General features: G+C 41.4%; 1 protein-coding gene across 3 annotated transcripts in view; it reads right to left on the bottom strand.

Annotated features, from left to right (window-relative positions):
- The window catches only part of Armh3 (armadillo like helical domain containing 3), a 208,568-nt gene that overhangs the window by 71,856 nt on the left and 109,293 nt on the right, over positions 1-27,419 (bottom strand). For all 3 annotated transcript variants that reach the window (XM_069994911.1, XM_069994912.1, XM_069994917.1), the window contains 3 exons: positions 21,499-21,581; positions 20,932-21,058; positions 15,559-15,634 (listed from right to left, as the gene is read on the bottom strand). In XM_069994911.1, the coding sequence (XP_069851012.1) occupies positions 15,559-15,634; positions 20,932-21,058; positions 21,499-21,581 (286 nt within the window). The remainder of the gene's footprint in view (positions 1-15,558; positions 15,635-20,931; positions 21,059-21,498; positions 21,582-27,419) is intronic.

Here is a 27,419-nt window from a genome sequence, read left to right as displayed (position 1 = left end):
TCTGCTTATGTGGTGCTGAAGAATCAAACCCAGGGCCTCATGCATGCAAGGCAAGCACTCTACCATTGAGCCACCTTCCCAGCCCAACTTTTAAAGTATTTTTAAACTATTTTAAGTGAAGAAAAACAATAAAGAAATAAAAATGGGAAGCCAGGCACAGTGGTACATCCATAATCCTGTAATCCCAGCTACTTGGAAGTCTAAATCAGGAAGATCAAAAGTTCAAGGCTACTCTAGTTTGTGACCAGCCTAGGCAACTTAGTGAGAACCTGTCCCAAAATAAGATTTTAATGTAAGTGTACAATGGCTCACAACTATAATACTAGCTATTTTGGAGGCTGAGATCTGGATGACTGCAGTCTAAATGAGGTCATAGATCTAGATGAAAAGTTCAGGGAACACTATCTCAATCAATAAAAAGTGGCACAGGCCCATTACCCCAGCTATGTAGGAAGAATAAATGAGAGGATTGCAGTCCAGGCCAGCCTGGGATTAAAAAAAAAAAAAAAGACTCTACCTGAAAAATAATTAAAGTAATAAGGGCTTGAGGCATGGCTAAAGTGATAGAATGTCTGCCTACCCAGTATAAGGCCCTGAATTCAAACCTTGGTACTACAGAAGAAAGGGAGGGTATAGTTCAGTTGTAGAATGCTTATCTTTCATGCAGGAGGCCCTATGTTCAATCCTGAGTACTGCCTTCTAACAAAGAAACAAAATTGCTACATTAAAAAATGTTTACTTTCAGGTGCTGGTGGCTGAGGCCTGTAATCCTCGCGACTCAGGAGGCTGAGATCTGAAGATCAAAACCAGCTTGGGGATGGGGTGTAGCTGAGGAGGTGGGAGGGAAGGGATGGTAGGGAAAAAACAAAGGAGGAGGCAACAATGTTGGATAAGAAATGTACTCATTACCTTGCTCATGTAACTGTAACCCCTCTGTACAGTATTTTCACAATAAAAAACTTAATAAAAAAAAACAGCATGGGCTGTGAGACTCTTATATCCAATAAACCACTAGAAAATTCAAAGTGGCGCTGTGGCTCAATTGGTAGAGTGCTTGCCTTGAGCTGAAGAGATGAGGGACAGCGCCCAGGCCCAGAGTTCAAGCCCCATGACCGACAAAAAAGAAAAAAGAAAGAAAATGTTTACTTGTCAGGCATGTCCTATAATTCTAGCTAGTCAGGAGGCTAAAATCTGACTAAAATCTGATGATTGAGGTTCAAAGCCAATCTGGGCAGACAAATTCTTGATACTCTTATTTCTAGCTAACTAGCAAAAAGCAGGAATTGGAAGAATGTCAGAGTATTAGTAGTAGTAAGTCAAAAAGCCAAATGAAAGCAAAAGCCCTGGAGTTCAAGTCTAAATATTGGCATTTAAAAAAAAAAAGACTATTTCTGGAAAAAGAGCCTAGGCTCTAATATAATCCTCCCAAGCATTTCAAGAAGAATACCAATCCTTTACAACCTCTTCAAAAAACCTGAAGAGGAACTCCATACTCATTATGATTCTCCATATCACTCTGATACTAAAACCAGATAAGAACATCACAAGAAAGTTACAAACTAATATTTCCATGTTCTATAGATGTTGAATATGGATACAAATTTCCTCAGCGAAATGCTAGAAAAATGAATCCAGCAACATATGTAAAAAATTAGACACTATGAACAAATGGAATTTATCCCAGGAATGCAAGATTCATCTTGCATCTGAAAATCAATTAATGCAGTATACTGTGTCAATTGAATAAGAAGTAAAAACCACATTCTCAACCTAAAGATGACCTGCTTTCAGTCTATCACAGTGTCTATTTTTTCCGAATAAATTTCAACATCCTTTCATGATAAAAATGCTTAACAAACTAGGAATAGAAGGAAATTCCTCAAGTTGATAAAGAAAATCTATTTTTAAAAAATCCATAGTGGCCAGGCACCGGTGGCTCACCTATAATCCTAGCTACTCAGGAGGCTGAGATCTGAGGATTGTGGTTCAAAGCCAGCCCAGGCAGGAAAGTCTGTGAGACTCTTATCTCCAATAAACCACTAGAAAACAGGAAGTGGAGCTGTGGCTCAAGTGGTAGAGTGCTCACCTTGAGCTGAAGACCTCAGGGACAGCGCCCAGACCCAGAGTTGAAGCCCCACAACTGACAACAACAACAAAAATCCATGGTTAAATATTTTTAATAAGTTAAAATATAAGGAAGAAAACCTAAAAGCCACTTATATTCTTTCTAAACAAAAGGTAAGAACACATTGAATAACATCCTCTCAACTACTGTATATTCACTTCGGGTAAATTCTTTTTTTTTTTTTTTTGTCTGTCGTGGGGCCTGAACTCTGGGCTTGGGCGCTGTCCTTCAGCTCTTCAGCTCAAGGTGAGTGCTCTACCACTTGAGCCACAGCGCCACTTCCAGTTTTCTAGTGGCTTATTGGAGTAAGAATCTCACAGCCTTTCTTGGCTTTGATCCTCAGATCTCAGCCTCCTAAGTAGCTAGGATTACAGGCGTGAGCCACCAGCATCCGGCTGAGTAAATTCTTTTACCATAGTAACAGCAAGAAGAGAAGAAGAGAAACTTCTCGTTTGAAAATAAGTCAAACAACTCAGAGGAGTAAAAGAACTAGTTTGTGAAAACACAAACTCGACCCAATCAAACTATTTTCCCGTCATTGATGCCCTGATGCCCAGGTGCCCAGGTGCCGGTAGGCAGCCTAAGTTTCAGTACTGCTCCTGATATCAGCTTCTTTATAGTTTGTTTGTTTGTTTATGCTAGTATTGGGGCTTGAACTTGGGGCCTAGGCACTGTCCCTGAGGGTTTTTTTGCTCATGGTTAGCACTCTCCCACTTGAGCCTCAGTATCACTTCCAGCTCTTTCTGTTTATGTGGTACTGAGGAATGGAACCCAGGGTTTCATGCATGCCAGGCAAGCACTCTACCACTAAGCCACATTCCCAGCCCTATCATTTTGTATCTCTGGTCTCTACTAGTTCAAGAGTAGGGATAGGGACTGAACAAAGTAGAATATGGAGGGCACTTATTTCTCCAGAATGAGTTTTCATGTAGACCATCATAACCAAGGCTGGTTAAAATACCCAGACTTGCACAATCAGGACAATTTATACATACTGCCATTTAATAATCTCAGTAATAAAGGGGAATGATGGCGAGACTGTCATCAGATGCACTACTTATACATTGATATGTTGAATTGAAACCCCTTTGTACAGTTACTTCTCAATAATGACTCAGGTCCATTATTCTCCTCACTTTATGGCTGAAAAAAACTAGAGCAAAGTGCCCCCAATGTAAGTGGTAGAGCTGAGACTCAAATTGAGACAACCTGAGTCCACAGTTCTTCTCAACCACTGTGTTATGGCTAAGTCTTAAATAGCAGAGGAATGAGCAAACCAAAAAGTGATCCTTTTTCTACCTCAGATGGAAATACTAAGACTGCCATTGCCACTGTGCCCAGGATACAAAAGTGTTTTGTTTTCCAGGAAAAGGAAACAAGAGGGATTTTTCTCTCTTGTTTGTGAGGTTACAACTGCAAATGTTAACACACACACCTCCCCCCCCCCCCATCTATCACACAGTTTCTGGCTCTCAAATTCCACATAAGCTGGTAGCCCCATCTAGCCGAGCTGCTACTCTCAGCCCTCAAGGTAGACTGTTAGGTTACTGACATTAAATTCCTTTTCCTTTGTATGTGACCAGGTGTCCGAGTGATTTTCTTGGGAAAGTCTTTCGCTCCTACACACTATGTTGAAAATGAACCATACAAGCTGGGTGCCGATGGCTCATGCCTATAATCCTAGCTACTCAAGAGGCTGAAATCTAAGGATTGTGGTTCAAAGCCAGCCTGGGCAGGAAAGTCCACGAGACCCTTACCTCCAATTAACCACCGAAAAACCAGAAGTGGCACTGTGGCTCAAGTGGTAAAGTGTTCGCCTTGAGCTGAAGGACAGCGTCCAGGCCCAGAGTTCAAGGGCCACAACCAATTGGGAAAAAAAGAAAAGAAAAGAAAACGAACTATTCAACTTGTAAGTGGGGATGGAGGGAAAAACTGGGAGAGAGTGAGGAAGGGGTGACATTGTCCAAAAAGAAATATACTCTTAGCCGGGCACCAGTGGCTCACGCCTGTAATCCTAGCTACTCAGGAAGCTAAGAACTGAGGATCATGATTCAAAGCCTGCCCGGGCAGAAAAGTCTGTGAGACTCTTTTTTTTTTGGGTCCGATCATGGGGCCTGAACTCTGGGCCTGGGTGCTGTCCCTCAGCTCTTCAGCTCAAGGCTAGTGCTCTACCACTTGAGCCACAGCGCCACTTCCGGCTTTTTTTGCTTATTTGGTGCTGAGGAATCTAACCCAGGGCCTCATGCATGCAAGGCAAGTGTTCTACCACTGAGCCACCTTCCCAGCCCAAAGTCTGTGAGACTCTTATCTCCAATTAACCACTTGAAAACCAGAAGCGGTGCTATGGCTCAAGCGGTAGAGCGCTCACCTTGAGCTGAAGAGCACAGGGTTAGCGCCCAAGCCCAGAGTTCAAGCCCCACGACCGACAAAAAAAAAAAAAAGGAATGTACTCTTTTACCTGACATATGTAACAGTAACCCATCTATATATCACCTTTGTTTTGAGATGGTCTTGCTAAATTGCTAGGGTAGCCCCAAACTCACAATATAGCTTAGGCTGGCCTTGAACTTGTGGTCCTCTTTTAGACTCCTGGATACTGGGGCTACAGGAAAGCACAACCATGGTGGATTTTTTTGTTTTATTTTGTTTATTAGTACACATTAGCTATACATGGAGGATTTCAATGTGACATTTCCATGCCATATGTATAATCCTTTCCAATCAATGTGCCCCATTACTTTCCCCTGCTCCCTTCTCCCTTCCTAACACAATTTAAAGAGGTTCCATTGTTCTATTTTTATGCTTGCTGACAGTCTTTTGACAACATTCATCCTCTTTCACCCAAGAAGCTCTGATTTCTTAACTTAAATCAGGCTGAATTTGATACTTAACTGACAATGCATAGAAATGGAGCTTCTCAGTAACATTATGTTTTTTAGGTTTGCTCATTCCTTTGCTATTTAAGACACAGTCTAACACAGTGGTTTAAAAGAGACTATAGACTCAGGTCGTCTCAATTTGAGTTTCACCTCTACCACCAACTTTGTACAAGGAAAAAAAATACCTCCTAAAATTAAAATTAAAAATAAAATAAAAGCTAAACAAGTTAATTTAAAAATTGGAAAAGAAAGACTAAGGATATAGCTTAGTGGCAGAACACCTGCCTAGCTTGCAAGTTTGATACCCAGCACCAATTTTTTTTTAAGAGGCGGAGTCCCAGTTGCTCATTAGTCTGGGCAGAAAAGTCAGCTAGACTCAACAGAGAAACTGGGCATGGTGGTGCTTACTTGTCCCAACTATGACTACAAACTTTTTAAAATAAGCGCTCAATCTAGGGCATGCCTAGGCAGTGAGACCCTATCTCAAGAATAACCATCAAAGAAAAAGGCTAAAGGTGTGGTGAGTGGTAGAAAGCCTGCCTAGCAAGTGCAAGACCCTGAGTTCAAAATCTCAATAATACTCCCTGAAAAACAACCAGAATGGTAGTACATCTATAAACACAGCACTATAGCTCAGCAAATTTAGCTATGACCTAATGCAAAACCTCACTTGGTAGCATAAACCAAGCTAGGGCAAGCAAATAGGCAATCAACCCTATGGAATTTAGTGTTTGTTTTATTGTAGCTGAACAGACTTGAGAAATTAAGAAACAATGACCATTAGAATAATTATTAATGCTCTCATAAGTAAACAATACTACAGAAGCTTCATTTGGGTACTTTTTGTAATCTGCATATTGCTTCTCATTCTCTCTAATGGGAGATCAGCAGGATCTGACTAACAAAAAGGTCATTATTGATAAATTCTAACTCAGGTGATAATTTGAGCCATCCTAGGGCAGACAAGTAGGTTTTCTTTATGACTTTTTAGTCCATATTTACTTCTCACTAGATTAAATTGCATCCTCCAACTGAAGTGCCTAAGCATCAAACTGCAACATCTCTCAACTAATCAGTAAAGAATTTGTGGAGCCAGGCACTGGTGGCTCATGCCTGTAATCCTAGCTACTCAGGAGGCTGAGATCTGAGGATCACAGTTCAAAGCCAGCCCAGGCAGTAAAGTCTGTACATAAGACTCTTATCTCCAATTACCCACAAGAAAACCAGAAGTGACCCAGTGGTTCAAAGGGGTAGAGCTCTAGCCTTGAGCAAAAGAGCTCAGAGACAGAACCCAAGCCCTGAGTTCAAGCCCTACTATTGACAAAAAAAAAAAAAAAAAAAAAAAAAAGACTAAAAACACATAAGCAGCAGAAAGGAGACCATAAAGTGAGCATCAGACATGAGGCAAACCTATTTGCCCTAACTTATCATTCTCACCCCTCCCAGACTTATAACTTATATAATCACAGTGGTATCTAAAAAGTTAATTCTTTTTTTTTGAGGGGAGGGGGGTGTCAGTCAAGGCTAGCACTCTACCACTTAAGCCACAGCGCCACTTCCAGTTTTCTGGTGGTTAATTGGAGATAAGAGTCTCATGGGCTTTCCTGCCCAGGCTGACTTTGAACCACAAACCGTAGATCTCAGCCTCCTTAGTATCCTGAGTAGCTAGGATTACAGGCATGAGCCACTGGTACCTGGCTTTTTTTGGGGGGGTCTGGTCGTGGGGCCTGTACTCTGGGCCTGGGCGCTGTCCCTCAGCCCTTCAGCTCAAGGCTAGTGCTCTACCACTTGAGCCACAGCACCACTTCCAGCTTTTTTCTTTTTGCTTATGTGGTGCTGAGGAATCGAACCCAGGGCCTCGGGCATGCAAGGCAAGCACTCTACCACTGAGCTACCTTCCCAGTCCTTTTCTTTTTTTTTCAATGCTAGTTCTGAGGCTTGAATTCAGGGCCTGGACACTGAACTGAGCTTTCATGTTCAAGGCTAGTGCTCTATCACTTGAGCCACAGCTCTACTACTAGCTTTTTGGTGGTTAAATGGAGATAAGAATCTCATAAGCCAGGCATCTGACTTCACTATTGCTTTCTTAAGCAGAAAACAGAATTTTGAAGTTGGTGCTAATAAAATGTTCACTAAGAGAAAAATATTAGGATGTTAACTTAGATTCATTAAGAGCTTCAATTTTTTGGTCAGATAAAAGTCAGATTTTAGTACACCACGTTTCTTTTTCTCTTCTCTTTTAACAAACTGGGTTAACAGCTAATAAACTTCTTCAAAAAGTACGAGTGCTCACTGAGATAGCCACCTATGTGGTGGCTGGAAATACTTAGCAGAGAAGTCTCTAAGCACAATTTCCAAACCGTTCTCCTTACAACACTTACAGCATTTGCCCGTGTATATCATTGACTCTCTGGAGGCAGTTGACATTACAATATGACCGAAAAATAAAACATTTAGGTAGAGCAGTATATTTTTCTTAAGGCAAAACAATGAAACAACTCTCTTACAGGTAAGAAAAAACAAAGGCCTTATCTGTTGGTGACATCAGATCTTCCAATAAAAATAGCAGTTTCTAAGCAGTTTCATCTTAAGAGTCTCATAGAAAAGTCAAACAGGAAGAGAGAATTGTTTATAAACACAAATAACTTTGACAAAGAACTAGCATGACTAAGCCATGAAAGAAAAGTGAAAAGCAAACAGACACTTGAGCAACTTACATCTGCAAGCATGGAGAAGAATTTTTAATTTTCACTGTCACATTATCTTAGCTTTAAAGTACAGAAAAGTCTGTAGTCTTCCTGCTGCTCACCTGCTGGTACTACATACTGGAAGATCTCAAAGACATAGTTTGAGACTGTTATCAACTGGAAAACCAGTCTGGGAGGGAGAGGTGCTCCCAACTGTTAGATGTTTGAAAGTTTCACATATAAATCAATCCCTTCCAAAGTGGCTATCAAAGAAAAGGGTTTGGTTGTTCTGGTTTAGAGACTTTTTTTTTCCTAGGTGTGAGATCAACAAGAAATCCTTTTAAATACTAGAAACAAATTATGTTCACCATCACAGTTTTCTGGCTAAGCCTTTACAAACTCTATTCCTTGATAATTAACCTAGTGGCTAGTAGCCATATTTCACAGCATCCCTTAGAGACCTAAAAATCAGATTTTCTGACAAGAGTCCTTGTTTTCACATCCATCCAAAGTCAATAGCATCATGGACATACAAAGTTCTCAGAGAAAGGCAAAGGACCATATGGCAGCACTCATTACATGGATCGGCAGATGCAGGCTGTTTAGGCATACCATTTTCTTCCCTTCAGCTGAAAGAAAATTGACTCTGAGAAAGAAAATTCACTGGGCCATCATCATACAAAGGTTTCAAAATCCATCCACAAGAGAAAGCAAAACATCTTTTAAAGTTAAGGCAATGCCTTTATCCAGAATGGAAAAATGGAGATGTACTTCAGAAACACTCTTAAGGTTCAAAATAATAAACCTAGAGGCTGGGAAGGTGGCTCAGTGGTAGAGTGATTGCCTTGCATGCATGAGGCCCTGGGTTCAATTCCTCAGTACCACATGAGCAGAAAAAGCTGGAAGTGGTGCTATGGCTCAAGTGGTAAGAGCGCTAGCCTGAGCTGAAGAGCTGAGGGACAGCACTCAGGCCCAGAGTTCAGGCCCACGACAGACAAAAAAAAAAAAAAAGTCTCCAAAATAATATACCTAGCTGGGTACGGGTGGCTCATACCTGTAATCCTAGCTACTCAGGAGGCTGAGATCTGAGGATCATGGTTCAAAGTCAGCTCAGGCAGGAAAGTCTGTGAGACTCTTATCTCCAATAAACCACCAGGAAAACCGAAGTGGCGCTGTGGCTCAAATGGTAGAATGCTCACCTTGAGCTGAAGAGCTGAAGGACAGCGCCCAGGCCAAGAGTTTAAGCCCCACAACCAACAAAATAATAATAATGATGATGATGATAATAATAATAATAATGAACCTAATAAATGATGCAGCAATTCTTCAAAAAAGGAAACAAGGGCTGGATGTCAGTGGCTCACACCCATAATCTTAGCTACTCAGGAAGCTGAGATCTGAGAATTGCGGTTCAAATCCGGCTCAAGCAGGAAAGCCTGTGAGACACCCATCTCCAATTAAACACCAAAAAAGCCACAAGTGGAGCTGTAGCTCAAATGGTAGAGCACTAACCTTGAGCAAAAAATCTCAGGAACAGTGCCTAGTCCCTGAATTCAAGCCCAAGGACCAGCATCAAAACAACAAAAACCCAACAACCAAAAAAAGACATGTTTTTCTAAGACAGCTAGAGAGGTAGTTGGCCAATAGGTGCTTCTGCATACCTAGTACAAAAGTGACTTCCCCACAGGGAATGGACATAAATGCACACTTGAAGAAAAAGCAGCTTCTTACTAAGCCATGGCATATCAGTTATATATATATATATATATATATATATATATATATATATATATATATATCTCAGTTATATAGAAATACCAGTTTGGGACAGAGTCTCCAGGAGAGTCTAGGATTAGGAACAGAGTCAATATCAGGGACTCTCTAAATACATACAGTTCTGTAAGGAAGTGTGGATATTTGTACTGAATTATGTTGTGTTGAGAGGTGACAACTAACTAAAGTAGATTCAAGTGAAAACAGAAGTCTGTGATGGTAAAAATACTGGCCTGAATACTACAGAATGAGTAGGAAGAAAATGGCTTTTAATATCCTCTTCTTTATTCATCTCTTAAAAAAAAAAAACCTGTGTCTTTTTGTCATTTCTTTTTTTGGTACTGGGGATCCAACCCAGGTCATTGCACTTGCTAGGCAAGCACTTTTCCCCTGAGCTACATCCCAGCTCTATTTTTGGGGGGGGTTAGGGGTGTCCGGTTGTGGGCCTGGGTGCTGCTCCTCAGCTATTCACCTCAAGGCTAATGCTCTACCAATTGAGCAAGGGCACCACTTCCGGCTTTTTTTCCCCTGCTTATGTGGTGCTGAGGAATTGAACCCAGGGCCTCAAGCATGTAAGGCAAGCGCTGTACCACTAAGCCACCTTTCCAGCCCCCAGCTCTATTAATAACTTTTTTTTTTTGGTCGGTTGTGAGCCTTAAACTCTGGGTTTGGGCGCTGTCTCTCGGCTCTTCAGCTCAAGGCAAGCGCTCTACTGCTTGAGCCACAGCACCACTTCTGGTTTCCTGGCAGTTTACTGGAGATAAGAGTTTCATGGACTTTCCTGCCCAGGCTGGCTTTGAACCAATATCCTCAGATCTCAGCCTCCTCAGTAGCTAGGATTACAGGCATGAGCCATTGGCACCCGGCTTATTAATAACTTTTTGAAGAGAAGTACAGAAGACTTTTTAAGTCTAGGGGCTGGTAAAGTGGCTCAGTGGTAGAGTGCTTGCCTTGCATGCATGAGGACCTTGGTTTGATTCTTTAGCACCACATAAACAGAAAAAGCCGGAAGTGGCACTGTGGCTCAAGTGGTAGAGTACTACCTTTGAGCTGAAGTTCTGAGAGAGATTGCCCAGGCCCAGAAGTTCAAGCCCCATGACTGAAAAAAAAAAAAGTTTATTTTAGCTGAGCACTGGTGGCTCACATGCCTGTAATTCTAGTTACTCAGGAAGCTGAGATCTGAGGAGTACAGTTTGAAGCCAGCCAGGCAGGAAAGTCTGTAAGACTCTTCTCTCTCCAATACTCAGAAAAAGCTGGAGGTGGTGCTGTGATTCAAGTTGCAAAGCACTAGCCTTGAGCACAAAGTGGCTCAGGGATAGCACCTAAGCCCTCAGTTCAAGCCCCAGGACTGGCAAAAAAAAAAAATGTGTGTGTGTGTGTATATACAAACTAGCATTGCAAAGATGACTATACTATACTGTACAAGCAGAGAATAAGAGAATATAAACAAAGAAGTTTATAACTCTATATTCTTATATTATCTTTATTATATAACATGAAGAAAACTTTTTAAACATGACAAATCAAAAATGGGTGCTTCCTGAAAATAAACTTTAATAAACTCATTAATTTTTTTTTCTTGTCAGTCGTGGGGCTTGAACTCTGGGCCTGGGAGCTATCCCTCAGCTCTTCAGCTCAAGGCTGACACTTGAGCCACAGCCACTTCAGGTTTTCTGGTGGTTAACTGGAGATAAGAGTCTCACAAGGGCTGGGAAGGTAACTCAGTGGTAGAGCACTTGCCTTGCATGCCTGAGGCCCTGGGTTCAATTCCTCAGCACCACATAAGCAAAAAGAAAAAAGTCGGAAGTGGTGCTGTGGCTCAAGCGGTAGAACGCTAGCCTTGAGCTGAAGAGCTGAGGGACAGCGCCCAGGCCCAGTTCAGGCCCCACGACCAGACCCAAAAAAATAAAAAAGAAAAAAGAGTCTCACGAACTTTCCTGTCCAGGCTGGCTTTGAACTGAGATCCTCAGACCTCAGCCTCCTGAGTAGCTAGGATTACAACCGTGAACCACCAGTGCCCAACTTCATTAAAAAAGTTTCTCATTAAAAATAATTTTAAAACAGCTGGGTACCAGAAGTTCATGCCTGTAATCCTAGCTACTCAAGAGGCTGAGATCTGGGAATCATGATTCAAAGCCAGCCTGGGCAGGAAAATACATGAGACTCTTATCTCCAATTAATCACAGAAAAAGCTGAAAGTGGCATTCTGGCTCAAGTGGTACAGTGCTAGCTTTGAGCAAAAGGAGCTCAGTGACAGCATCCAGACATCCCCAGGACTGGCAAAAAAAATTTTAAAAGAAAACAAAACAAATGTCTTTGGGAGGGTAAGGAGAGCACAGAAATGGAAGAATTAACGGTGAACAAATGTAGTAATGGTACTCACTAGACACTATGCTGAAAAAGAACTACACAACTTGTGAGTGGGCACAGGAGGAAAAAATGGTTAGTGAGAGAATGGGTGACACAGCACAAAAAGAAATGTACTCCCTACCTGACTTATGTAACTGTAACCGCACTGTACATCATCTTTATAATACTAATAAAAATATTTAGCCAAAAACTTCAAAAAAATTAACAGATTATATGATCCAGCAGTTGGTCTTCAGGGTATATGCCCCAAAAATGTGAAAGTAGGACCTTATTTTTTTTTTAATTTTATTTTGGCCGGTTAAGGGGCCTGAACTCTGGGCCTGGGTGCTGTCCCTCACCTCTTCAGCTCAAGGCCAGTGTTCTACCACTCGAGCCATAGCACCACTTCTGGCTTGTTCTGCTTATGTGGTGCTGAAGAATGGAACCCAGGGCCTCATGCATGCAAGGCAAGCACTCTACCACTGAGCCACCTTCCCAGCCCAGGACCTTATTTTTTTATTGACAGGTCTCACTATGTAGCCTATGCTGGCTTTGAACCCTTGTCTTAGCCTTCCATGTGTGGGGATTCCAAGCATATACTACCATGTCTGTTCTGATAGCAAGATCTTGAACAGAACCTATGCTCACAACAGCATTATTTACAATAACCAAAAGGCAAAAGTAATTCAAGTGTCCACTGACAGATGAAAAGGTATGGTGCATAAATACAACGGGATGTTATTAGGCCTAAGAAGGATGGAGTGCAGACATATGCTACAAGATGGATGAACCTTGAAGACACTATTCCAGGTAAAATGATAAAAATTGTGTAGTTTACAGAGTTTAATATACATACTATATAATTTTTACTACCACTGTACAATGTAATAGTTGCTATGATAATCATTCCCATTTTATAAATGTAGTTAGAAAGAGGTCCATGGGGCTGGGAAGGTGGCTCAGTGGTAGAGTGCTTGCCTTGCATGCCTGAGGCCCTGGGTTCGATTCCTCAGCACCATATAAGCAAAAAGAAAAAAGCCGGAAGTGGCGCTGTGGCTCAAGTGGTAGAGTGCTAGCCTTGAGCTGAAGAGCTGAGCGACAGCGCCCAGGCCCAGAGTTCAGGCCCCATGACCAGACCCAAAAAGAAAAAAAAAAAAAAAAAGAAAGAGGTCCAGAGAAATAATTTAGCTAAGGTCATATGGCAAATGATAATGACCAAATCAATAACAACAACAAACTAGTGCTGAGGGCACTGGGATTTAAACTCAGGTCTTGGACTTGCTAGGCAGGTCCTATACTACATGAGTCACACCCAAATCCCTTTTTTTGCTTTGATTATTTTTCAAATAAGCCCTTCTACTTTTTGTCAAGGGCTGGCCTCCAATCTCAATCCTTCTACCTATGCTGGGAGCATAGACATAAACCAATATGCCTAACTTATTTGTTTAGATGGGGTCTTGCTAACTTTTTGTCTGGGCTGACCTCAACCTTCAATCTTCTGATCTCTGCCTGAGATTACAAGAGAAAAAAAAAAAACTTTAAACCCAGCTTTTCTATCTCAACTGTCCATGCTTTTTTCAATTTTTATCATGCTGATTTTTTTTACTTCATGGTAGCCTTTGCTATAACTATACAGAATGAAGGTAAGGCCCTGATTTCAAAGTCTGTTATGAGAGAGAGAGAGAGAGAAAGAGAAGGAAAGTGCAACACAACACAAAGTCTGGTATTTAGTAGGTAAAAGAGATGTCAAAAGGAGAAAAGGTAAGCTGGGTGCTGGTGGTTCATGACTGTACTCCTGGCTACTCAGGAGACTAAGATCTGAGGATCTTGGTTCAAAGCCAGCCCAGGCAGGAAAGTTCATGAGACTCTTATCTCCAATAAACTACAAAAAAAACTGGAAGTGGAGCTATAGATCAAGTGGTAGAACACTATCCTTGAGCAAAAAAACTCAGGGACAGTGCTCAGGATCAGCATTCAAGCCCCAGGACTGGCAAACAAACAAACCAAAAAATAGGAGAAAAGGTAAACTTCTGTGTATCATCAGTATTTCACCTTGGTCTGGACTTGTATGCTAAGATTCAAACATATGCTTCCAGTAATCTCTTGAGAAAACCAAACAAGTCTTTGCTACTTTGGGTGCATATGCTTAATTCATTAGCAATGCTAAAAATGTGGTTATTTTCTGCAGCAAATGAAAATGAAAACAAATGCTTGATAGAATCAGGCAAGAATGAGGTCATGATACAATCACCGTTTCAACTCAACCAGGTACTTTCTCAGCTATTCAGAAAAAAGGAAAGGCCAAAATTTAAATCAGCTACTTGATGGCTCTTGGGAAGAATAAGGACAGCAACCAAGCCAGAAACCACTGTAAGGAAAAGCAACAAAGTTGGAGATAAAGTAAGCCTTGAGGAATGTGATCAAGTAAACAGGCCCCAGAAGAAAATAAGCTGCTGGGAAAGCCTGAGTAATAACAGGAATAAATAAATACAACACAAACCATACCCATATGTAGTCTATACTCTATCCCTTATCTTAGTGCTTCATTTAAACACTGGCATTTGTCAGACTGCCCTTGGGTCACAAACGGATATCTGGGTAATTTTAGATTCTTACAGAAATTCACATTTATCATAGGCCTCAGCACAATGTCTGGATTATGTGTTAGGTGCAGATATGCATTTATTTGTAGGATTTATAAAACTGTATTTGCTGAAATGTCTCTGGGGGCATGTAAAGCAGTCTAAACTTCATTGCAATCTTGTTAGCATATCGCACCCCATGCTCCCTCATCCCAGCCCTCCTATCACACAAATTTCACAGTGTTTCTTTTATTCCCACATGTACCAAACACTGTAGTAAATCACTGAAGGGACAGGACAGTCTACCTTTGTGAAAGAAAGATACAGGAACAAACATTCTACCCCAGCTCTGTCACACATTAGAATCTATACCAAGTTGTGCATGTTCATTACTATTATGGGAATGTCTGTCAAGGCTTACTTACATCTGGAGCTAAATCAAGTTCCCCATCTGTTACGATTCCCTCTTTTACTCAATGTTAATTTTTCAATTGTTTGCAAAACAATTTAATAACTGTTGAGAAAATGGAAAATCACAGGCATGAAGACAGCAAAGACTAGAAGAAAAATCAGTTAGGTTCCCTAATGCCATAAGCACTTTTTCACTTAGGAACAGTACACTCTTGGGAGTGAATGACTGGCGCCTCTCATGACTCTGACTAGTTCCAAGTCTCACACAACATACCCAGCACTCTAGAACTGTATTGTGTTTCATAAGGAATCTAAGATGACTTAGTCCTATGGATTCCTCTTCCTGTTTACTACAAATTGAAATAGCCACATATAATGTCAAAAGTTCTAGAACCCCATGAGTCATCAGGTAATGTCATAGAGAATAGCAGAAGAAATCTTCAGAGAAAAGCTTTTAGATAGTTAGCTTTTACATAGGAAACACTTTGGCAGCTAAGACACCTGAGAAGCACTCACAAACATCTCTTGATAGAAAATTCACAGAACAGCCAGCACTTTGAGCTATTTCAATATGACAAAATGAAAGCTTCATGTTCTCCTGCTTTTCTTGATCAAGTAAGACAACTTCTTCAACTCCTACAGTATTGGGTTTAAAATAGCAGTAGTGCTTCATGTATTCTCCTTAGACAGGTGCAATAAAGCTCAGAGAGAGCCAAAGATCTTTGAAAAAAAAAGACAGTCTCATTACTTACCTGATATTAACCAAGGCGTGGGTCACCTTGCTAGCTGCCTCCTTCCACTGGCCTGCATTGGTAGAAAGCCTAAGAACTGTAAAGGAAAGAACAGATTTGTCAGATCCCTGATATACAGCACATACATGAGGAATGAACACATTTCAATAACACTATTAGAATAATCAAAACCTGTGCCAATCTTCTGATAAAAACAACCTCAGACAAGAGGAAAACATTAAAACTTACAGATTCTTCCAATGACTTTTCTCTAGTTAATTTTTGTTTCTAACTTCTTGCTTTCCATCAAACTACTCTACTCCTGGAGTAGAATGCTTGCCTAGTAAGTAAGCATAATACCCTGAGTTCAAACACTATTACTGCCCAAAACATACACTACTCATTCTTTGCCTTGACTCCTTGTTAAGAGGCTTAGTTTTTCCATTCATTTAGAAACTACAATGGAAGCGGGTCACCAGTGGCTCAGGCCTGTAATCCTAGCTACTTAGGAGACTGAGAACAGAGGATAAAAGTTCAAAGCCAGTAAAAGCAGGAAGTCCATGAGACTCTTATTTCCAATTAACCATCAGAAAACCAGAAGTGGTAGAGCACTAGCCTTGAGCTGAAGAGCTCAGGGCAGTCCCAAGACCAACAAAAAGAAAGAGAAGTGAAGGGAAGGGGGAGGGGGAGGGGAAATGGGAAAGGGGAGGGGAGGAGAGGGGAGGAAAGGGAAGGGAAGGGAAGGGAAAAGGGAAAAGAAGGGAAGGGGGAAGGGAAGGGAAGGGAAAAGGGAAGGGAGGGAAAAGGGAAGGGAAGGGGGAAGGGAAAAGAAGGGAGGGGGAAGGGAAGGGCAAAGGGAAGGGAAGGGAAAAGGGAAGGGGATGGAAACTACAAAGAAGAAAATCTGGTGCTGTATTTATCATTTCTCTAATGCTAGGGCTAATTTAGAAGAAATGACTGGCTGACATAAGAGTCTGCTCATGCTCCATATGCATCCCTCTGAAACTAGGAGGGTAACAAAAGCCTCTCCAGCTAGAGGATGGTCATGTTTTAATCAAGGAGTAATGTGGTTTTACTCCTCTAGCTTAATCATGTGGCTTGTGAAACATTTCACTAGGAAGACTCTTCCCAATCTGACCAAATCTGTCTTTCCCAAACTCATTCACAAGAGGAGAGATAATAGAAATAGCAAATCGAATATAACCTCTATCACCTATGATCTTCAGAGCCACACATTATAGTAACTGCACCACTCAGAAAAAAAGACAACATAAGCACTCTTTGAAAGACCAAGTATTAGCCGGGCGCTGGTGGCTCATGCCTGTAATCCTAGCTACTCAGGAGGCTGAGATCTGAGGATCACCGTTCAAAGCCAGCCCGGGCAGGAGAGACCATGAGACTCCTATCTCCAATAAACCACCAGAAAACCGGAAGTGGCGCTGTAGCTCAAGTGGTAGAGCGCTCCCCTTGAGCTGAAGAGCTGAGGGACAGTGCCCAGGCCCAGAGTTCAAGCCCCACGACCGACAAAAAAAAAAAAAGAAAGACCAAGTATTAGAAATGATGCTGTGGCTCAAGTGGTATAGTGCTCACCTTGAGCTGAAGAGCTCAGGGACTGCACTCAGGCCCAAAGTTCAAGCCTCACAACTGGCAAAAAGAAAAAAAAGAAGAAAGAAAGAAGGAAAGAAGGAAAGAAAGAAAAAAAGAGCAAGTATCTGGTGGGCACTCAAATATACTTATATGTTTTGTGTGTGTGTGTGTGTCAGTCCTGGCTTGAACTCAGGTTCTACGTGCTGTCCCTGAGCTTTTGTGCTCAAGGCCAGCACTTCTGGTTCTTTTTATTATTATTACTGTTGTTTTATTTTATTTTATTTTTTCATTTTTTTTGTTGGTCGTGGGGCTTGAATTCTGGGCCTGAGTGCTGTCCCTCAGCTCTTCAGCTCAAAGCTAGAGCTCTACCACTTGAGCTACAGCACCACTTCCGGTTTTCTGATGGTTCATTGGAGATAAAGCCAGCGGGGCAGGAAAGTCCAGGGAAGTCCGTGAGATTCTTATCTCCAATAAACCACTAGAAAACTGGAAGTGGTACTATGGCTCAATCGGTAGAGCACTTGCCTTGAGCTGAAGAGTGCAAAGACAATGCCCAAGCCCAGAGTTCAAGCCCCATGACCGACCAAAAAAAAAAGATATCTTCAAGCTGGGTGTCAGTGGCTCACTCTTGTAATCCTAGCTACTCAGGAGGCTGAGATCTGAGGATCACAGTTCAAAGCCAGCTCAGGCATGGAAGTCTGTGAGACTCTTATCTCCAATTAACCACCAGAAAACTGGAAGTGGTGCTGTGGCTGAAGTGGTAGATGCTAGCTTTGAGCTGAATTGCTGAGGGACAGCACCCAGGCCCAGAGTTCAAGCCCCATGACAAACAAAAAAAAAAAGAGAGATATTCATTAATTTATTGACAAGGTGCTAAAGCCTCTGGGACAGTTTTTCAACCTTAGAAAATTCTACATTATGTGAAAACAAGAATGCAAACTACACCAGGGTACATGTAGCACATTTGGCCAATGGGAAGCTTGTTGGGAGAGTTCTCAAATACAAAGAGACAGGTATCTTTTTTTTTTGGGGGGGGGGGTCCAATAGTGGGGCCTGAACTCTGGGCCTGGGCGCTGTCCCTCAGCTCTTCAGCTCAAGGCTAGCACTCTACCACTTGAGCCATAGGGCCACTTCCGGCTTTTTTTCTTTTTGCTTATGTGGTGCTGAGGAATCGAACCCAGGGCCTCAGGCATGCAAGGCAAGCGCTCTACCACTGAGCCACCTTCCCAGCCCCGAGACAGGTATCTTGTGACAAATGGAACTTGCTGTTCTGAGGGGAAATATACTAGTACTAAAGCTATTATTCTACAAATAAAAAAGCAGAGAAGTGAAAAAAAATAGGAATACTTGCTGATGTTGTTGAACATCTGGTCATACCATTCCAGAATTGTCTGTCCTCAAAGTTCTTGTAACAGGTATAACAATTCTCCTACTTAACTTAATTTTAAGTCAGTTGAAAAGATCCTTCTGATATAATATAAACATCCCACTAATATGCAAATATTCTACTGAAATATAATATCAAAGCTATACATCAATTCTTAAAAAAATACCCTCCATTGCTCAAAAGCTAAATCCTATTAGAAAAAAAATGTGGTCCTTCTATGAAATCCTCTTCTACTGTTTGTTTCTATTCTTACTCCTGCTGCTTATTCCAAATCCTCTCTACTCTTCTCACGACATTGGAGTCCCAAAAACAAGCTGAATTTTTTTTTTTTTTTTGGTCATGAGGCCTGAACTCTGGGCCTGGGAGCTGTCCCTCAGCTCTTCAGCTCAAGGCTAGCGCTCTACCACTTGAGCCACAGCACCACCTCCGACTCTTTCTGCTTAAGTGGTGCTGAGGAATCAAACCCGGGGCCTCATGCATGCAAGGCAAGCACTCCACCACTGAGTCACCTTCCCAGCCCACAAGCTGAAATTTCTACAAATAGTCTCATCACAAGGGATGAAGCAAATTAATCTAGAGTGATAAAAAGCAGATCAATAGTTATCCAGGGATGGGGCAAGGGAAGAAGGGGAGAGGGATAAAAGGATCATAAAGGATACAAGGAAGATTTGGAGAAGTAATGGATATTTTCATTATCTTGGTCACTGTGACTGTTTTGCATACATATATACACATCAAAACATCAAAATTTGTTATTTGTTATTTGCAGTTCAAAGCCAACTTAGACAGGAAAGTCCGTGAGACTTTTATCTCCAAGTAACTGCCAAAAAAGGTGGAAGTAAAGCTGTGGCTCAAGTAGTAGCACTCTAGCCTTGAGAACAAAAGCTCAGGGGCAGAACACAGGCCCTGAGTTCAAGCCCCATGACCAACAGTAATTAATTAATTAGGACTAGGCACCAATGGCTCACACCTGCAATCCTAGCTACTCAGGAGGCGGAGCTCTGGGGATCACAGGTGGAAGCCAAGCCAAGCAGAAACGTCAATGAGATTCTTATCTCCAACAAGCTACCAAACTGAAAATGCAGCTGTGGTAAGAGAGAGCTAGCCCTGAACACGAAAGCTCAGTGACAGAGTCCAAGACACACACACACACACACACACACACACACACACACACACACACACACACACACACACACACACACACACACACACACACACACACACACACACACACACACACACACACACACACACACACACACACACACACACACACACACACACACACACACACACGTGTTTCTTAGGCAGGTGTTCTACACTTAAAGGGCCCTCCATTTCTTTTCTTTTCTTTTTTTTTGGTCAGTCGTGGGGCTTGAACTCTGGGCTTGGGTGCTGTCCCTGCTCTCTTCAGCTCAAGGCGAGTGCCCTACCGCTTGAGCCACAGCACCACTTCCAGTTTTCTAGTGGTTTATTGGAGATAAGAGTCTCACGGACTTTCCTGCCCGAGTGGCTTTGAACCGCGATCCTCAGATCTCAGCCTCCTGAGTAGCTAGGATTACAGGTGTGAGCCACCAGTGCCCAGCCCCCTCCATTTCTTAAGCAGGTGTTCTACACTTAAAACTACGTACTCAATCCAAAATTTTAAACATTAACAGTTTATTACACAGTTATATCTCAATACAGTAAAGTGGGACTTTTTTCCTTTTTCTTTTCTTTTTTGTTCTGATGGTAATGGGGGTCTTGCTAAGCAAGAGCTCTACTACTTGAGCTACAACCGAGGCTCATAAGTTGGGATTTTTGAAATGAAATAGTTTTGCTGAGTGGCTTTGTTTTGTTCAATCTACAGTGCTCCTTCCCACTCCACATAGGTAGAATTTACTAGGCTAGTTTCCCAAACTTGCAGGGACACAGAAATAAGTTGTACTCATTATGGCTGAAGATACAATTTTTAGTGAGCCAATTACTGAAAGGCTTGCCAAAATGATTTTTATTTAATGCCCACTTCTTGTAAGTTATGCTAAAAATACACAGGTACACTAAACTCTAAAATCCTATACCTTCTCAAATTACACAATGTTCCTTTGGGATCTAAGCTTTTCTATTTGCTGCTATCAATTCCCACCCACACTTTCACCCCCATCAGTGGAATTTACCAAATCTACCAGCTTCTTAGTCTCTCTTTCATAAACATCAACAAAGGATTTTTCCACTAAGATGAAACGTTAGTTGCTATAGGCAAAAAGGTCCACAATATACTCTCCTACTGCTTTAGGAAAAAAGAGGAGACTACTTTATTTCTATGTAAAGCCAGGGCACCAACCAACTATAGGAGGGAGAGTCTTTTGTAGTATTTTCCTCTGACTTAACAAAAACCACATAGAGGACCAGGATAGAATAAAAAGAAATGAGCTTACCCATAGAGTAGAGGTTGTCAAAGCTCTGGTGCATGCGGATAATCTCATAGTAAAGTTCATCATAGCTGCTGGGAGTTGGCAGGAATGTGTCTCCATATGTGATAAACATATTAAAGAGATTCACAATCTAAAAAAGAATAACCCATTTAACACATAAGAATATGAAGATCAGAAAATATTATCAGAATGTTACAGCCAACTATTCCTGAATTACAAGAGCTAATTTTCAAGAATTTTTGTAAGCTGCTTATTAAATACAGTCATTATTGAAAATTCACTCAAACTTATAATTACACAAATTATATTAAAATAGTAAAGTCTCTTGTCTGTGACTAGGCTATTTGTGTACAGAAATCTGACCTACACTCATACATGAATATTCTCCCATAAAGGAGAAAAAGTCCCCAGGTTTGCTAAATACATAAATGATAAAAGTAGCAGTCTAGAGATTCTGATCCATAAGGAAAATATAGCCTGGTTCCCTAGAAGATCAGCTCCAGTTTCAAACCAGTCCATTTCTGTCTAAGCATATAGATTCAAAAAAAGAAATATTTAATTGTTACTCACCATAAGGGCTAATGTAAAAATGTTGTGTTTGGCCAAAAGTACAGTTTCATTTGACATAAGGAACTTCAGCAAATTTATCAAGGCTTAAAAAAAAAAATCACAACCATAATCAATAAAGGTCAATGAAAGCAGAGTAGCTCTATAGCAAAATCACAGGACTAGAGTGAGTAAGCTTCACTTACCAAACAAGATATTTTATTAAGTGGTTAACATGTTATAATTGTACTTATTTATGAGGTACGCTATGCTATTTCAATACATGGAGATACTATGGGTGTGGTTCAGTGGTAGACTGCTTTGCTAGCATGCACAAGGCCTTGGGTTCCATCCCCTCAAAGAGCAGATAGGTTGGTATATTTAAGGCAAGCACCTTCCCAGATACATGTCTACTTCTTGTCACTTTTTTTGTTTCTTTTTTGTGGTGCTGGTCCTGGGATTTGAGCTCAGGGCTTGGCTGCTGTTATTGAGCTAACACCATACTGCTTGAGACACAGCTCTACTACTGGCTTTTTGGTGGTTAACTGGAAATAAGTCTGATGGACTTTCCTGCCCAGACTGGCCTCAAACCACAATTTCCAGATCCAGCCTCTTGAGTAGCTAAGATTACCGGCATGAGCCACCAGCATCCAGCTTTCTTGCCACTACTTAAATAGCAATTAAGCTAAAAAATTGTGCCTAGAAATGATATCTTAGTGTTCCAAATTTACTCCCATATGGTTAGTCCCCTAGCAAAGTTGCTCAATTTACTGATAAAATGAGGACCCCCCTTCCACCTCAGACTGCTAGCATCTATTGTCAACAAATTTTAGCCATACACCTGTTTCAAATATCATTGCTGTAGAACATATAGCTGGGCTACCACTCTGGGTAGGATGAGAGCTCATAAAAAGAAAAAAGAAAATCCTACCAAGTGTGATGGCTCAAGTCTATAATCTCAGTTACTCAGGAGACTGAGACAAAAGGATCAAAAGTTCAAGACTAACCTGGGCAACCTACCAAGACCCTATCTTAAATAAAAGTTAAAAAGAGCTTGTAATGCACCTTATTGGTAGATCAATTGCCTAGCATGCACAAGACCCTGGGTTCAATACTCCACTCTGCCTGTCTCTCTCTCAATTTCTACCTCTTCAGCACGAATGCACGAATACACGTAAACACACACACACACACACACACACACACACACAATCACACAGAGCCCTTGACTAATTATAGTTATTCTATAATTGTTCTATAGTTGTTTTTTTTTTTTTTCTTTTTTTGGGTCCGGTCGTGGGGCCTGAACTCTGGGCCTGGGCGCTGTCCCTCAGCTCTTCAGCTCAAGGCTAGCACTCTACCACTTGAGCCACAGCGCCACTTCCGGCTTTTTTCTTTTTGCTTATGTGGTGCTGAGGAATCAAACTCAGGACCTCAGGCATGCAAGGCAAGCGCTCTACCACTGAGCCACCTTCCCAGCCCCGTTCTATAGTTGTTCTATCCTCTCTTGACAGTGATAACATTTACTGAAAAGATTTTTTTCCCCTCTGTACTTGACAATACTTAGTTAAGAGGAAAGACTGCTAAAACCTAAGGAATCTCAATAAAAAGGAGTCTACAAGTCTCTATATTTAACAGACACTTTAAATACATTTTTGCAAATAAGCATTAAACATAAAAGAAATTCTCGGTTACCATGTGCTTATTCACTTAGAGCATTTGTCCATGGGATGAAAGCTGTCCATCTTGACTAAGGCTCTCTTATTTACTTCCCTTTTCAATGGGAAACTACAGAAGGGAACTGCAAGTTCTTACAGCTAAGGGAATTGTGATCCTTCTATTCTCTCCCACTCAAACCTATTCAAGATCTCTAACTCAAAAGCCTTGACCTCTCCCTTTCTTTCTTCTTTTCTCTTCCCCTCCCCTCCTCTCCTCTCTTTTCCTGCCCATCTCCTCTCCTCTCCCCCCACTCCAGAATCTTACTATGTAGCCCTGGCTAGCCTTTAACTATTCCTACCTCTGTCTCTCATGTGTTAGTATTACAGACTCCACTACAATAGACTACAATGTCCAGCTCTGACCTCTTCCTTTCTAAAATTGTATCTTCCTTCTTTGCTAACAAAAAAGCCCATTCTCCCATGCTGCCTGAGCTTTGTGTGAACGTTACTACTCTTAGAGCAGAGATGTGTTCTTTGATTTGGAACATCAGGAAAGGAAGAGTAGGAGTAAGACTTCAGACACTGTTGCCTGCCACAAAACGCTCCTCACTCTCAGTCCCCTAACAGCATGGGTACAGTAAAGAAACAGCAGGCAAAAGAAGTGCAAGAGCCCAGCTGCACCATCATTCTGTTTCTAAGGTTTGAGTCTTCCCCTCTAAAAGCAAAGAGCTGGGCAGATGTTCTCATTTATGAAACCTTAACCCCTCTCTGGATGTAAGTTCTCTGAGTTTCATGATAGAAAGGCAAATGATTAGGCAGCTGGCCCTTTTCATAGTGTTGTTACTAAGTAATCTATTGAACTTGGCTGGGGTGGGGGTGTTGAGAGGAAGGCCATAATACATCCTACACTGCTTAGTTCTACCAGGAGCCCAGAAGTTACATACAGATAAACTAACTCCAGCCCAAACTGCCTTCCTAAATGAAGATCATATGACTGAGCCATATAGGGGCTGCCCAATCTCACCTCCCTAATCCTCAGGGTTTACAAAATCCTGTGAATGAATAAATAGACCTAACAATCAAACCCCATAAATCTACAGGAGACAAGAGAAAGAGATGAGTAACACATGTGGCACTGTGAGGAATGTAAGGGTTAGAGAGACAAAGCAGCTTTTGCACACATCCAATCAACAAGGGCTTTTGTCCTCAGCCCACACAGCACAAAGATGCAGACTCAGCAGTGGCCAAGTGGTAATTAAGGGGCAGGAAAGCTGGAGGAGAGAATGAAAGAGTGATGATTTATTGCTCCTGTGCTAGAACTACAGCCAGTCTTGATCTCTGGGATTCAGAGTCAGGGATGGCAAAGTGATATATATGAGGGGAGGAAAAGAGTAATTTCTGACACAAACCAAGAGGCAACCTGGGTCCAGACATTAGCAGAGGCAAGCATAGAGGAGAGTCAAGCTCTATGATGCTCTGAGAGTCAGTACTGCAGAGACCTGTGTGCTACTTCTGATAATTCAAGTCAGATACCACTCCCCTACTACTAAAATACCTCTGGAAAAAGTAATTATCTATAGGATTTTATTTTACTTTTATTTTTTGTTTGCAGTGCTGGGGATTAAACTCAAGGTCTCACACATGCTTGACAAGTGTTTTAGCACCGAGCTACATCCTCAACTACTATTTTAACAGGCAGCTTTTTTTTTTTTTTTTTTTTTTTTTGGTCAGTCAAGGGACTTGAACTCTGGGGGCCTGGGCCCTGTCCCTGAGCTCTTCAGCTCAAGGCAGTGTTGGTGGTTAATTGGAGATAGGAGTCTCATGGACTTTCCTGCCCGGGCTGGCTTTGAACCACCATCCTCAGATCTCAACATCCTGAGTAGCTAGGATTACAGGCAAGAGTCACCAACACCCAGCTAACAGGAACCTTAAAACAACACTGCTCTTTTGGCTGCTACAGACTTCCTAAAGAGGCTCTACTCTACCAGTGCCATACCATTGGTGCTGCTCAGGACCTGGGGCTTACAGGCCACGAATGCAGTGTCTCCTCTCAAAGAACAGATTATGGCCTTTGCTAGCAAGTGAGTGTTCTTCTTCAGGACACTACCCTGATGGAAAAAGAACATCCTGCCCTGTGATCTTATTTCCATGATTTAATTTAATAAATTTACACCACACACAAAAAAGAAATGTACTCATTACCTTGCCCATGTAATTGTGACCCCTCTGTATATTTTCACAATAAACAAACAAACAAACAAACAAAAAAGAATGGACCAAATACCCTATGCAACATTGCTTTTCTCTTTCATCACTTTAAGACTTTACACTCATTAAATGAACTACGTAGTGTCCTATATGCCACTACACTGTTACCAACACTTACCTAGACTAAAATTTTCTCCTCTCCTTCTTCCTCTCCCCTATCCCCTCCTCCTCCCTCTCCCTCTTCTTCTCCTGTCCTCTCCTCTCCTTTCCTCTCCACTCCTCTATTTCCAGGCCCCTAGAAATAGTTTCTGGGCTTCTTTCTAGGAACTGCAAATTGGTTCCAACCACTGCTTTTTTAAACTTTATACAGGAGGCAACTAGATCTACACTAGAGACCATCAGCCTCATACTTACCTTCAGCCTATTTGTTTATTTACTTTTTTGGAAAGTCATGTGTATCATAATTAGTGAAATAATATGACAGCAGTATGTAGAAATTCAGACTTCTCTGTATACAGATGCAGGTAGAATAAAGGATAATGTATATGTCCAGATTCTGAGAAGATGAATAAGACCAGGTATCTTTGTTGATTCCTTAAGTCCCAAGTAAGTTACCAGAAATAGAAAAAGCAACCTAATTGTCAAATAGGAAGAGCAAAGTACCATACCCTGAGAATCTTGACACCTTACACAAGTTCCCATCACCTCATAAAGAACTTTATTTGCTGAGCTGTTCCTAGCATTAATGTACCCTACACAATGAGACTTCCCCAGATTTCTTTCTACTCTGCTTTTATACAGGGGAAGGGAAGGAAGATAGTAGCAATTTGTGTTGCCATGTAGGAGTAGAGTGAATAACGGATATGGGAGCCTCTACAGAACTAAACCCTGTCTCCCACGTCAAGGTAAACTAGGTGCAGATAGGAACAAGCCAACTACAGGAAGGCACAATTAACTGGTAGCTCAGATGCCTACCTCAGAGAGTCAGAGGAGAGAGAGGCTTAATTATGAAACCAAATGAATGACATTTAAATAAGATTAAAAACAAGAAGGAGACAGAGATTCCAGCAGAGCACAAATACGTATCTCTAAAGAATCAGGTCAGAGAGCTGTCTGAGTAGCTTTTAGATACAATAAAGAGCAGGAGAAGAGGCAAAGACAAGACTTAGGAAGCCCTAATTTAGTGACCTGATATTGAGCTAGAATAGGGTTCCACCAAGCCCAATCAAAGCCTTTTCCTTAAAGGAGATGGATAATGATAGAAGTGACTGATAGAAGTAGTAGCATCTCACCTGCTTAGGAGAGATATCAAGGAACTTTAAGGAAAAGCTGGAAATAGCACTAGTATAATAAGCTAATGCCACCAAAACCAGCATCTCTGGACAAAATCACCAATTACTAAGGAATATCACCAGCAATGAGCAGGTTCATAGCCAATCAACAGAGTAGTGATTAGGAAGGACTAAGAAGATAATACCTACCAGTAGAATAATTTAAAAACGTATGAGATGACTTTTCAGAATACAGGGATCTGCTAGCTACAAACCTAAATAAGCATTTTAATGACACACAGAGGCCAGTAGAATCCTACAGAATAAATAAATAAATAAAATGGTTTGGTTATGTGCTCTGAGCATCTTGAAGTTAAACAGATCACATAAGTCAGTAGTCAACAGCCTGCGTGCCATTAGATGACCCAGAAAATATAACAATTCCTTCCTTTAAATGGAAGTCAGGTGTCATACTTACCATTTTTGTTGCTGTTAATGTGAATCTGCTAAACACTATCTCTGTTTCCCCTCTTTATTATGAAAATTACCTTTTACATAAACCCTTACAGACCCTAGACTCTGGGAAATGTAGGATCCCTCTGCACCTTTCTATAGCTAAACATGCTAAGTCACTGCCTTCTTCTAGGATCCTAAACCACCTGCTTCTTTTTTCTAACATTGTATAAGTGATAGCCAAAAAGACCCATTATGAAGTAATGGAACATACCAGATCTACATCAGTCATTTACTTTCTAGAAAATTAAGGGGAGACAAGTGACAAACCTGTCCTATTCATTCAAGACCCAAG

This window comes from Dipodomys merriami, unplaced genomic scaffold (genome assembly GCF_024711535.1).
Source record: "Dipodomys merriami isolate MVZ:Mamm:240054 unplaced genomic scaffold, mDipMer1.0.p SCAF_102, whole genome shotgun sequence".
Classification (NCBI taxonomy): Eukaryota; Metazoa; Chordata; class Mammalia; order Rodentia; family Heteromyidae; genus Dipodomys; species Dipodomys merriami.
This window is presented reverse-complemented; position numbering and strand designations above follow the sequence as displayed.